General features: G+C 36.4%; 1 protein-coding gene across 9 annotated transcripts in view; it reads right to left on the reverse strand.

Annotated features, from left to right (window-relative positions):
* Positions 1–2759: 2759 nt before the first annotated feature.
* LARP4 (La ribonucleoprotein 4) overlaps positions 2760–12794 on the reverse strand; it is a gene marked incomplete at its 3' end in the record, with an annotated part of 65003 nt that continues 54968 nt past the window's right edge. For 7 of the 9 annotated variants that reach the window (XM_084877383.1, XM_084877379.1, XM_084877384.1 and 4 more), the window contains 3 exons: positions 10153–10283; positions 9865–10033; positions 2760–7262 (listed from right to left, as the gene is read on the reverse strand). In XM_084877383.1, the coding sequence (XP_084733509.1) occupies positions 6924–7262; positions 9865–10033; positions 10153–10283 (639 nt within the window). The remainder of the gene's footprint in view (positions 7263–9864; positions 10034–10152; positions 10284–12794) is intronic. The other 2 variants (XM_084877385.1, XM_084877389.1) reach the window with 1 other exon arrangement.

A 12794-nucleotide genomic window follows, 5' to 3' on the forward strand; every position in this document is an offset into this window, starting at 1 on the left:
TTATATTCTTGCTTTAGTAGTATTAACTTTTTTTATTATTATTAATGCCAAAGCTCTCCTTCACAATTTAAGAAATTCTAGTGTTTTCACTTCCCTTCTATGCTAATCCAAAAGTTATTTAAAAGAACAGGCCCCAACATTTGCCCACTATGAGTTTCTAGTCAGGATATCGTTCATAGGCTGCAAGAAAATTTAAGTTGAGGAAAGAATTTCAGCCTGGTTGGTGTGACTCAGTGGTTAAGCGTCAACCTATGAAGTCATGGTTTTCTGGTATGGGTTGCAGGCTCTATTCCCAGTAGGGGGCGTGCAGGAGGCAATTGATCAATGATTCTCATCAGATATTTCTCTCTTCCTTCCTCTCTGAAATCAATATATATACATGTGTATATAAATGTATATTTTAAATATATTTTATTGATTTTTTTTACAGAGAAGGAGAGGGATAGAAAGTTAGAAACATCGATGAGAGAAGCATGGATCAGCTGCCTCCTGCACACCCCCTACCGAGGATGTGCCTGCCCTTGACCAGAAATGAAACTGGGACCCTTCAGTTCACAGGCTGACGATCTATCCAGCGAGCCAAACAGCGGCTCGTGAGCCACATGCGACTCTTTGGCCCCTTGAGTGTGGCTCTTCCACAAAATACCATGGCCTGGGGGAGTCTATTTGGAAGTGCTATTAGAAGTTTAAGTTTTAAAAAATTGGCTCTCAAAAGAAATTTCAATCGTTGTACTGTTGATATTTGGCTCTGTTGACTGAGCTTGCCGACCACTCGGCTAGGGCAATAAAAAAAATATTTTTTAAAAATAAAAAGTGAGGTCCATGCTCCTTCCCCAGAATTTGAATGGGCTTCTGAGTATTTTGATCAATAGAACATGAGTGATATATGTGACTTCTGAGGCTGTCTAGAAGTCCATGCAGCTTCCCCGGGTCCTCTGAAATGCCCCCCTCCCGAGAACCCTCTCGGGACCTTCCTCCCCTGAACACTGAGAACCTAGCCACCATCCGTGCAGGGGAGCTGCCACACTGGCGGCCATGTGAGGTGCTCTGCCCCATGGCGCTGGCTCAGCCCTGCCGTTGAGCCATCGTAGCCCGGGGTGAAGAGGCCACTAGGTGATGCCAGCCGCTGGCCCTTTCAGTCTTCCCTCGCTGAGGTCCAAAACAGTGTGGAACTAAGACAGCCTATGCCTGTTGTGCTGTGTGTTATAGAAGCCTGTGAATGTGAAATGGTCATCTTTTTATGCCACCACATTTGAGGTGCTTGTTACACAGAAACAGATTACCGCAAGGGCTTTGGCAGGTGTTCTTGTTTATTCTAACAGCCCTTCACCCTTTTCCTTGTCAATACACACCAACCCTGACTGAAGGTGAACCTGCCAACTGCTCGCTTTCCCACCCTCCTTGGCAGGCGTGTGATCACTAAAGAAATAGGAAAGGGGAGCGTTCGGGAGGATTTTCTTCCCTAGTGAGAAACATAGTTAAGGCTACCAATTTGGTTATTAGTCCATTAAAAATACTGTCCCTAACATAAAAAATTGTTATTCATAGCCCTCTCTTGGCCAAATACATTTACCAACACACCGACATAAGTACATAATCCTGTAGACCTGTTATTAATGGGACCATTTTGCCCACTGATATTAACTATCCCATTAGGATAAACTGTTCATTAGTAAATTAAAGGTTTAGCTACCTAAAGTGGCAATGCTGAGCTAATTATTAAAGTGAATGTTCACATTAAATGTTACCTCAGACTCACATCACGTAACTTGTAGATAGTAAAAATCTTATTGCACTGTACTCACCATTTCACTTAAAGGAAGCACTTTATGGCTTGTCTTTGGCATACCCAAATTGCCAGCATGACTACTTTTGTCCTGTGGGGCCATTATTAAATAAAATAGGGGTTACTTGCTAAAAAAAAATAAATAAAGCACTGCATTAGTCTGGTAACCACGAGCAATGGCTGTACAGTGTAGTCTGGATATGCTGGACAAAAGGATGACCCACATTCCAGACGCACTCCTCAGAATGGCATGCAATTAAAAATTATGATTTATGGAATTTGACATTTAATATTTTGACTGTTACTGCCTCAGGTAACTAAACCATGGAAATCCATGGACTGATGTACTATATTCAATAAAAGTTGAGTGGTCACATTAATTTACAGATATCATCTGTTAAAAAGCTAGATTCACTCAGCTTTTCCAGTTTTCCCATTTTCATAGTATAGAAAAGCTTAAAAGACCTATTTAAATTTCCCAGTAAAACTTCCCTTTAAAAATCTACCAAAACTTAAGCTTTTTATTAAAAAATATAAAAAAACACTTTAGCTTTAGGATTTGTTATAATCAAAACAAAGATATGGTTAAAAAGGTAAAGGAAACCTAATGGTTTTCTCTTATAAATAAGTTCTGATAGCCCAGAATTTATATACTCAAGTCAGACCATACTATCAGCCCAATGAAAGCATATCCTTAAACTGCACACTGCCCTGTAATTTTCCCTTCAGTAACTGTTTCTCACACAAAAATAACTTAAACCCCCAGAATCATAAAGATGAAGCTTACAGCTCTCTGCCCTCACTTTGCTGATGCAGTATCGCATATCTTGCCTCTGCCCCTTCCCAAAATAAATCAAAACCTGCTGAGACCAGGAGAGTGATGGAACTAGAGAATGGGCAACATATAAAATTATTGAAAAGTAAATACAAGTAGTCATTATACATCAACCACCTGGAGAAAAGAAAACCAGTCTTGCTTTTAAACAATTTTATTTGTTCTAATTTTTGTTACTTTAATTTCCCATAGCACCTTGGCAATGTTGAAAACAAAAATACAAATATAGGATGTACTCATTTTAACATAATATGCATGAACATGTGTCACATCATTTTTTTAGGGGGTGGGAGGGACAGTTCTGACAACAGGAACAAACTTAAGCAATGGACAAAACAGAAAGCAGATAACTGGTTCTGACCCCACAAGCCAAACCGAACATTAGGAGATACCGCTCAAGGGACACCTGAATCAGAAGGAAAAAAAGGTAATGTGGATGTTTCTTTATACTATTTGCTGATCAGTGTTTTGTGCTATAAAACTGAAAGTAAAACCATTTTCTTCTGTTGGTATCTGAGTTGTACTTTTAAGAACCATCTACTCAGCAACTCTTAGGAAGTTTTCGACAAAAAACAAACAAACAAAACACACAACTTTGTTTAATAATCAGGTGAATTTTGAAAGAGAATTTACTCTCAATCTGAAATTAAATTTTCTTTCAACTTCTTAAAATATCTTCATTCAGTTAATGAAAACTGAAATATCTATGTAACTTCCTGGAAGCTCAGACAAGCTAAATTAGCTTATACCAAAAAAGCCTAAAGTTAAAATTTTATAGCCACCAAATTGTAAGGAAATATATAAAATTAGGAGGGAAAAACCACCATCACATGATTATGAATTTTTAAAAAATCCTTCAAAAGGAATATACTGTCCTCTCTTATATTTTATCTTTTCTATAAAATACAAAATGGGTTCTTTTAAAATATGGTTAACATATATGCCCAACACAAATATCAGAGCCTTAATCCTGGTGTTTTCAACTGGATCAAAGTAAAACCAGTGTACATTTACACCAGTATTAAGGCCATAACTAAGAAAATTAGAGAATTATTAACTTTTAAATACTATTTTCTGTTCCAAGAGATGCTAATACTCCATCACTAAGCCTTTTTGCAAAACAAATATTTAAAAAGAGGAATGTGAAACAATATCCAAGCTACCTTAATTTTAGGAACCAAAAATAAATTTAAAATCTGCATGTCAGTTGATCAACATGCAAACTGAGCACATATGATGACAATAAACGATAGCAACTGATTTATCTTCTTCCAAAATCCAGTTGAAAAAAATGTAGACAGATAACTCTCTTGAATTGCAATGTCTATACTTGCAAAAATGAAGTTACTCAGATTAGAGACAGGCCCTAGATATCACGAAAACCTTCATCAGGATAGTTTCCAACAGCCAAGCAAGTGTTAAGCCATAAGGATGAAGGAAAAAAAAAAAAAAAAAAATCAACATTTAAACTCCTTTCTAAAAACCAAACAGCCCTAGCGCCAGTGTGGTTTTGTTGGTTGGAGCATCTTCCCATAAATGGGAAGGTGGCTGGTTCGATTCTGTCAGGACATATACAAGAGGCAACTGATTGATGTTCTACTCACATCAATGTTTCTCACTCTCTCTCCTCCCCCCAGTCCCTTCCTTCCTCTCTCTAAAATCAATGAAAAACATATCCTCGAGGATTACAACTAAAAAAAGAACCAAATAAATAGTTGAACTATAATGAATGCTCAACCCTCATCAGTTACAGAGTAATGCTGGGGGGGGGGAGGGGGGGGAATATAAAGGGGGCCAAGTTTCACACAATTTATAGGCATCATTAGATACAAACCTTAAATCTGCTGTAATAAAATAAATGCTAAATACATATTGTGAATATATATATATTATATACACAAACACACATTTATTCTTCCCTATACTTCCCATCAAAATGGGAATTATTAGTTGTAATGAGGCAAATTAAATTAAAACAATATATTTTACAAGAGAATTTAAAAGGTCATGTCTTTTAAATTAAATTTCTACTCTTATAACATTTTGGGGAAAAGCAAGAATACACTTTCTTCAAAAAGAAGACCCGTGTTTCAATTAAAATACTTAGTTTTTAAAAATTGGGATAAGTCACACAAGTGTACAAATAACACAAGCCCACTTCTGTGACACACTGTAAAAAAAAGTAATGTTTTGTTTCAAGTGCAACAATTAAGGTTATAACCCTCTCCAAGTGATTTTTAGAAAATGTTTATTCTCCTAAATCCAATGCATTCACAGAGTGTTAACACTTTAAATGTTTATCATTACTACAAACTGCAGCATTATCTAAGTAAACCAAAATAAGCACTTTATCATAGATATAGTTAATGATTATTAATCCTTGTTTTAAAAAGAACCTAAACTTCCCCCAAATTTCAGCACAGGTAGTTTAATTGTAGATTTCGGTTCTAGATGATTTAAAAAAATAGTGTGTAGAAATGATTCTTCTTACTTAAATGTATTATATCATGTTATCAACTCACCAAATCAAAAGCAATTGCCAAGTTGAATAAGTTACAAAGAAATAATAATTCTGGCTTGTACAGAAATGTGCAGTGTTTTCAAAGCTCTGAACAGTTACCTACTAATACAAATCTCCACAGCTTAACTTAGAGTTGGAAGATGAATTTTCACAGTAATGTAATTTTAACCTCCATTTACATTCATTTTAATATATTACTAAGATGTTGACTATGTCACAATGGTGCTTTCCAGTGTTCACAATTTACAGTTTCAATTTATACAAGTCATTCACTAACATAAGGGACAGTTATTACTGCTACAAACTATCCCTAAAAAAAACAAAAACCCCACCTTACATAGAACTCTGAAAATGGTATGACTTAAAACAGATTAATTCAACATGATTTTTAATATTTTAGCCATTTTCTAAACACCAGCATGTAAACTTGCCTATTTAATATGAGCTACAACTTGATTTACTGAGATATTATGTAGTAATTTTCTTCAACTGTCTTTCTCACCTTAACTCAAAAATCTCCTGACTTGCTGGATCCGCTTCGGTGAATTTCAAACTGTATTTTTTTTATTTTATTTAAATTTTTTGGAGAAAGGGAAGAAAGGCAGGTTATGATAAATATACTGTAAACAGAAAAGGCTGCCCCCAAATTAAGCCTTTACAATTATTTTTACTTCTACTTAACAATTTAAGAGTCAATTACAATGTTTCATTTTTAACACTAGCACAAATAAATTACAGTCTGCTGTCCCATTCTGGGATCTAAACGTCTAAATACATGAACAGAAGAGTAAAATACTTCACTGTTCAATTCAGAAATTTAGAACAGTTATATGATTTGTCAAGATGGTTAAAAACATAGTTATGTAGGTGGTTAGTTAACTTGCTTCTGGGGGTTTTGGTAGTCAAAGAACAGAAAATAGCAAATGAAGTAACGCAATAGTTATTTCCTATTTTAGGGGGCGGGGAGAATCACAGGCCAGTCTAACCCTCTGCAAGCCTTTTGACCTACCCAACTTAGAACTAAGACAAGTTTTTCAATTATCCGAACCCCCATTCTTTCTGTAGCAAAGTGATTGGTAGTCACATCTCCAAGTACAATCAAAAGCTTGTTGAATAAAATATTAGTAAAGTCAAAAGGAGACTACATATCAAACTGGAAAAATAATCTACTCAAGTACATATTACATTCAGTTTTCAAATCATTTACTAACATGAAAACAGATTTGGCTTCAGTCACTCGTGTACACACAACACACCCAAACAGGCACCCAGCCACTGATCTGCTTTGCAACACAAAGCCATAAAGGCAGAGATGGCATTCTCTAAGCCAAACTTTAAATAGATTAAAAAAAGTAATTTCTAATTTTACAGAAATGCTTCTTCAAAAAATATTTTCTCTCACTCCCTCATTTCCTATACTGAAGGATGTGTAATGTTTTTCCCCCAAGCTAAATCAGAACCCTCAAAATTGATTCCAGGCAGATCTCTGCAAATTAAAATCAAAAACAAAAATAGAAAAATTATATTTTTATATATGTATACATATATATATATATTTATACTGATTGGAATCCTCCAGCATTTTAAAATCACTTTAGAGATGAATTTTGGGATTCTACTGCTCACAACTCCAAAATCTGTAATGATTTAAGGATATACTTTCTCTTGTTTCCTTTCTGGTCACCCTCTCCCCTCCATAACAGTTCAATATAGCCACGGCTCAAGTTTAATGGGAAGAGAGAGAAGTTTTTGAATAGTTTTTGTTTGTTTGTTTGTTTGTTTTACTTTGGTGATCTAGGTGGCACATATTGCTCTTTGCCATTACGTCGAGTAACTCCCTGAGGTATGGCCCTGTGGCCAAACTGACGTCTCTGTTCCCTGATTTTTCCAGCTGCTCCCCTGGGGACGGTATTGCCTCGGAAGCCAGAATAATCCTTACTAGCCCTTGCTTCTGGCTTCTCATGTGGTTTCTCAATGGACTTCTCAGGAGCTCCATTCTCTTCGTTTTTGGTGGGAGACGCTACATTGGAGCGAAGTTCTCGCAGTGGCTGCACAGGAACGGGAGATGGCTCTTTAGGGGGCTTCTGGCACACTTCAGCATAACTTAGCTTTCGGGGTTCCTTGGAAGGAAGAAACACATTTTTTATGGTGTACATTCTCTTAAGTAATAAAGTACAAAAAGGAGAGTATTAACCACAAGAAAATCAGTTATTTTCTAAGAAAGGGCAATAGGCACTCTAATATACAATGCTATTAACGTGTATTACTAGTCTTTTTTTTTTTTTTTTTTTTTTTTAATGTATTGCTTGATTTTAGAAGGAGTGGGAGGGGGATAGAGAGACTTCACTTATTTATGCATTCACTGGTTGCTTCTTATATGTGCCCTGACCAGGGATTGAGCCCACAACCTTGGCGTATAGGAAAGATGCTCTAACTAACTGAGCTACCCACCCAGGGCCAGGACAACCTTTTTGAGGAAGTACTTTTGTGGCCCCGGCTGGATGGCACCGTTGTTGGAGTGTTGTCCCCTACACCAAAAAGGTAACAGGTTCAATTCCCGGGTGGGAAACACACTTAGGTCACGGGTTCAATCCCCAGTCAGGGTGTGTATGGGAGGCCAACAATCCATGTTTCTCTCTCACATCTCTCCTCTCTCCAACCCACAAATCAATAAACATATCCTAGAGTGAGGATAAAAAAAGAAAAAGTACATTTGTTGAAAATAATAAAAACTGCTGCAATTTATGTATGAAACAATAAATTCACTTGAGGAATTTATCTGAAGAGTTCTCATGTTAGTGTGTTTATAGTAATGGAAAAAAACTGGAAAGAACATAAATGTCTAACAAGGACAGATTAAATTAATAACAGCCCATCCATACGATGAAATAAAATGGTTTCATTCTCTTTTCCCTTGCTACAAAGAACCCTAAGTGGAATACTATAAGAATTTCTGCAGAGGAGTTGGAAACCAATCATATATGAATGACAGACTAATTAAAAGTCTTAATTACTTTATCTGAAAAAGTAGGCCAACAGGGCTATTATGAAAACAGAATAGTAGGTATTCAATACTTGATAGCTGCTGTTCTACAATATTATTACTATTATTATTTTAAATGGTTTTATTGACCTGAGAGAGAGGAAGGGAAAAGGATACAGAAACATTGACTGGCTGCCTTCTGTACATCCCCTACTAGGGATAGAGCCTGCAACGCCAGCATGTGCCCTGACCAGAAATCAAACCTACAACAACCTCCTGGGGCACGGGCCAAGCTCAACCACCTGAGCCATCCAGGCTGGGCCTGTTATTACCGGCAGTCCTTGGGTTACGTCGACTGGACTTATGGACTCGACTTACGTCCTTTCGTGGTTACATCACCGTCTCCCAATTACAGTATTAAAAAAAAACAGTTCTGTCATTTTGACGTATGTGCTTTATGTTTTTTATTGTTTACTGCATTTACCACCAGTAATGGTCAGGAATTATCTTTTAATTTTTTTTTACTGTTTCACTTCATTACTGCTGTGTATGTGCTTCATGTGAGCGACGTAGATGCTTATGTAGGTGGGTTCCAACTTATGGTGAAAATCGCGTTATGTCACACCATAGGAGTGGATCTCCAACGTAACCCAAGGACTTACAGTATTATTATTAAATTAAAAATAAATTGTTATTATTATTAAATCACAAGATGAAGTATTTTTTTTAAATTATTGATTGAGATAAACAGAGAGACACAGAGATACAAACTGACTTATTGTTCTACTTATTTATGCACTCACTGGTTGATTCATGTATATGCCCTGAATGGGGATTGAACCCACAACCTTGGCATTATCAGGATGATGCTCCAACCAACTAAGCTACCAGGCCAGGGATAAAATGTTCTTAAAAAAGAAAAAGCTATACCAAAATACTACTAGCTATATCAATAAATAAAGGTGTGGCTCTGGTGGGTGAGCATCATCCCATGCACCAAGAGGTTGCAGATTCAATTACTGATCAGAGCACATGTCTGGATTGGGATCTCAATTCCCAGTGGGGGCATGCAGGAGGCAGCCAGTCTATGTTTCTATCTCTATCCTTCTCCCTTCCTATGAAATGAAATGACATGAAATGATATGAAATGATATGAAATGACCATGAAATGAAATAAAATCCAAAAAATAAAATGAATAAAATAAAATCCAAAATAAAATAAAATGAATAAAATAAATAAATAAAATAAAATAATTTTTAATATATACATATATAAAATGAAAGGATTTATAGGTAAATTTTGTAGTGTATCTCCCCTCCCCCTGTTTTTCTCTATTTCCCTAATTATAAAAATTATTCTGGAAATTAAATAAAAACGAGAACATTCCCTCATGGTTTCCATGGACTTGTTAAGGATTATGCATACACACAAAAAATCCAAGAGTTGAAGCCTCTTTATACTAGTCCAAAAGGGATACATACAACATAGCATAGACAAGAAAGACATTTCAAAAAAGCAACCAAAAGAAATAGAATAGTAATTTCTTCACTCCCTCAACGGAACTAAAATTCCCCATTTCTTCAGAGTGCCTTCAAAGTCCTTTAGCTTTTTTTGGATGCAGGCAAGCCCAATTCGGACTATTTCCAAATGACTCTGCAATAGTGGGCGAAGGCAAGGGGGCATGCTCATTATTGAACCTATGATATTTTTCTTATATAAACTAAATTCATCAAGTTACCTGTAGGGCCACAGTTACAGCTGCATTTATGTTGTTATCACATGGTGAAGCAGTATTTGTCCCTGATGGCTTTGCAGGATTTGGGGAAGAAACTGATATAGCTGTTGGGTTGAGAACATCCTTCTGAACAGTGGAATCCTCCACTGGATCCTGTTCTATCAGAGTTGAGCTAAGAAAAAAAGAATTTTACATTAGATTTAGTATAGTACACAGAAACAGGTGAGCAAATGATCAGAAGAAAAATTAATCTTAATGTGGAAGATCTTCTTCCCATATCAAAACCTGTACCTCAATGCAGGAGGCTCAGCTGCACACGAAGGACCAGTACTTATATCGAGTTGCTGGGCAGCGGCGCAGTCCGTCTGTTCATCCTCTGCAGGCACTGGGCAACTATCCCCTTGTCTTAACTCTTCATTATCCTTAAAATGAAAACATATTTCAAAACTACATTTATAGTAAAATACAACAGGGGAATGTAGTCAACAGGAAATGTAGTCAATAATTATGTAATGTGTCAGGTGGGTACTAGACTCATCAGGGGGAGCACTTAGCAAGTTATATAAATGTCTAACCACTGTTATACATCTGAAACTAATATAATATTGAATGTCAATTATAATTAAACAATAAAAAAAATTTTAATTTGACTTATAGAGGCATTTCTCCAAATAAGATATACAAATGGTCAACAAGTATATATGAGAAGATGTTCAACATCATTAGTCATTAGGGAAATGCAAATCAAAACCACAATTAGAAACCACTTCATACTCAGTAGGATGGCTATAATGATTAAGAGAGGTAATAACAAACATATTTAGTGATATAGAAATATTTGAACCCTCAAAGATAGAAAGTGGCAATGTAAAATGGTGCAGCCACTTGGGAAAATAGTGAAGCAGTTCCTCAAAAAGTTAGAGTTACCATAATTCACTCTTAGGTAGGTACCCAAGAGAAAGCATGTCTGCAAAAAACTTATGCAAAAAATGTTCATGTCGAAACCGGTTTGGCTCAGTGGACAATGAAAGGAATAAAAGGTACCCACACACGCCACAACAATGGATGAATCTTCAGGACATCATTCCAAGTAAAATAAGCTAGCCATAAAAAGACAAAATACTCTATGATTCTATTTATATGAGGCAACTAAAATAGTTAAAAGTCATAGAAACAAAGTAGAATGATGGTTGCCAGGGGCAGAGGGAAGGAGAGTGGGATTTGTTGTTTACTGGTAGTATTTTACTGTAAGACTAAAAGAGTTCTGGAGATTGGTTGCACAACAACGTGAATGTATTTAGCACGACTGAGCTGCACACACTTAACAATGGTTAAGATGATAAATTCATGTTTTTTGTATTTTACCAGAATTAAACCAAGAAAAATAAGACAATTACAAAACTAAAAATTAGGAAAGCCAAAACAAGCAAACCAAAGTCCAATAGCAAATTAAGAGTTCCAAAAGAAATGAAGGATTTATCAAAGAGAAGTTCATGAAATTTATCCCACATGGAAGGCCATGAGTTTACAGATTTAAAAAGCCCATCAAAGTATCCAGTACAATGACCAAAACAAAACTAAGAGTCGTAGCAAGATACATCATCATGAAATTTCAGAGAATACCGGGAATAAATAAAATACCTTAAAAGGCTCCAGTGGGAGTGGGTTAAGTGGACAGGTGGAAAGATGTAGATCATTAGAGAATGAGGGATCAAAACGATAGTTCTGGCCCGGTTGCAGTGAATCAGTGGTAGAGCACTGACCTATGAACCAGGAGGTCACGGTTCGATTCCTGGTCAGAGGACATGTTTGGGTTATTGGATCGATGAGGGGAGTGCAGGAGACAGCCAGTCAGTGATTATCTCTCATCATTGATGTATCTATCTCTCCCTCCCCCTTCCTCTCTGAAATCAATAAAAATATATTTAAAAAACAAACAAACCACAGTTTCTGAAATGAACCTCTAGAAGCTAAGATTATTTCCTAAGCCAAAGGGAAAAAAAGAAAACAAACAAGAATACAAAGGAAATACTGCCAAATATAACCATATTAAAATTAAGAACCTGTTTTTTACCCACAAATATATAAGACAAAAAACAAACCATTAGTGATATACACACTGACAAAGAATTAGTATCCAGAATATTTTTTAAATTCCATGAATTTAAAAGATACGAGATAAACCAATTTAATAATTATGTGCCAAATATTTGAAAAACTCTTTTAAAAGAGACTCAAATGGCCAAAAAACATAAAAATGATAATTTAGCTGTGGCCCTCATAGGGTGGTGCTGACGGGAAACCAAGGCTGTCTGCATCACCCTGAGACTCCGCCTCCATCCAAGCTGAGCACAGAAGCCCTCCTAGCTGAGACACTGCTGATCCTCACAGCCAATTGGCGTGGAGATCAACTCTCCCCAGTGATACCAACAATAAGAAAGGCTTAACTACAACAGGACTGCACACACAGCCCACAAAGGGCTGCACCAAGAGTGTCCACCTCAGATAACGGGATGATGAGCTACTGAGCCCTGCTAGGACACCTAGCATGCAAAGCCACTCCATCAACTCAGGGAAGCAGCTAAAATGCAGAGACAAAGAGGCAGGCCTCAAACGAAGGAAATGGAAGAAAGCAGAAGAACCACAGTTATAAGGTTTTTCAAGAATTTCCTAGAAAAGGCTGATAAATTAAACAAGACCTTTAAAGATATAAAAAGGGATCAACTAGAAATTAAGCATACACCTGACTGAAATAAAAAATATTATACAAAGACCTAAAAACAGACTAGAAGATCGCGAGAATCAAGTCAAAGATTTGGAATACCAAGAAGCAAAAAGCACTCCACTGGAAAAGCAAAAAGCAAAAAGAATACAAAAAGTTGAAAAAAGTATAAGAAGCCTCTGGGACAACTTCAAGTGTACCAACATCAGAA

This window comes from Pipistrellus hanaki, assembly GCF_964339955.1.
Source record: "Pipistrellus hanaki genome assembly, chromosome: 3".
Lineage (NCBI taxonomy): Eukaryota > Metazoa > Chordata > Mammalia > Chiroptera > Vespertilionidae > Pipistrellus > Pipistrellus hanaki.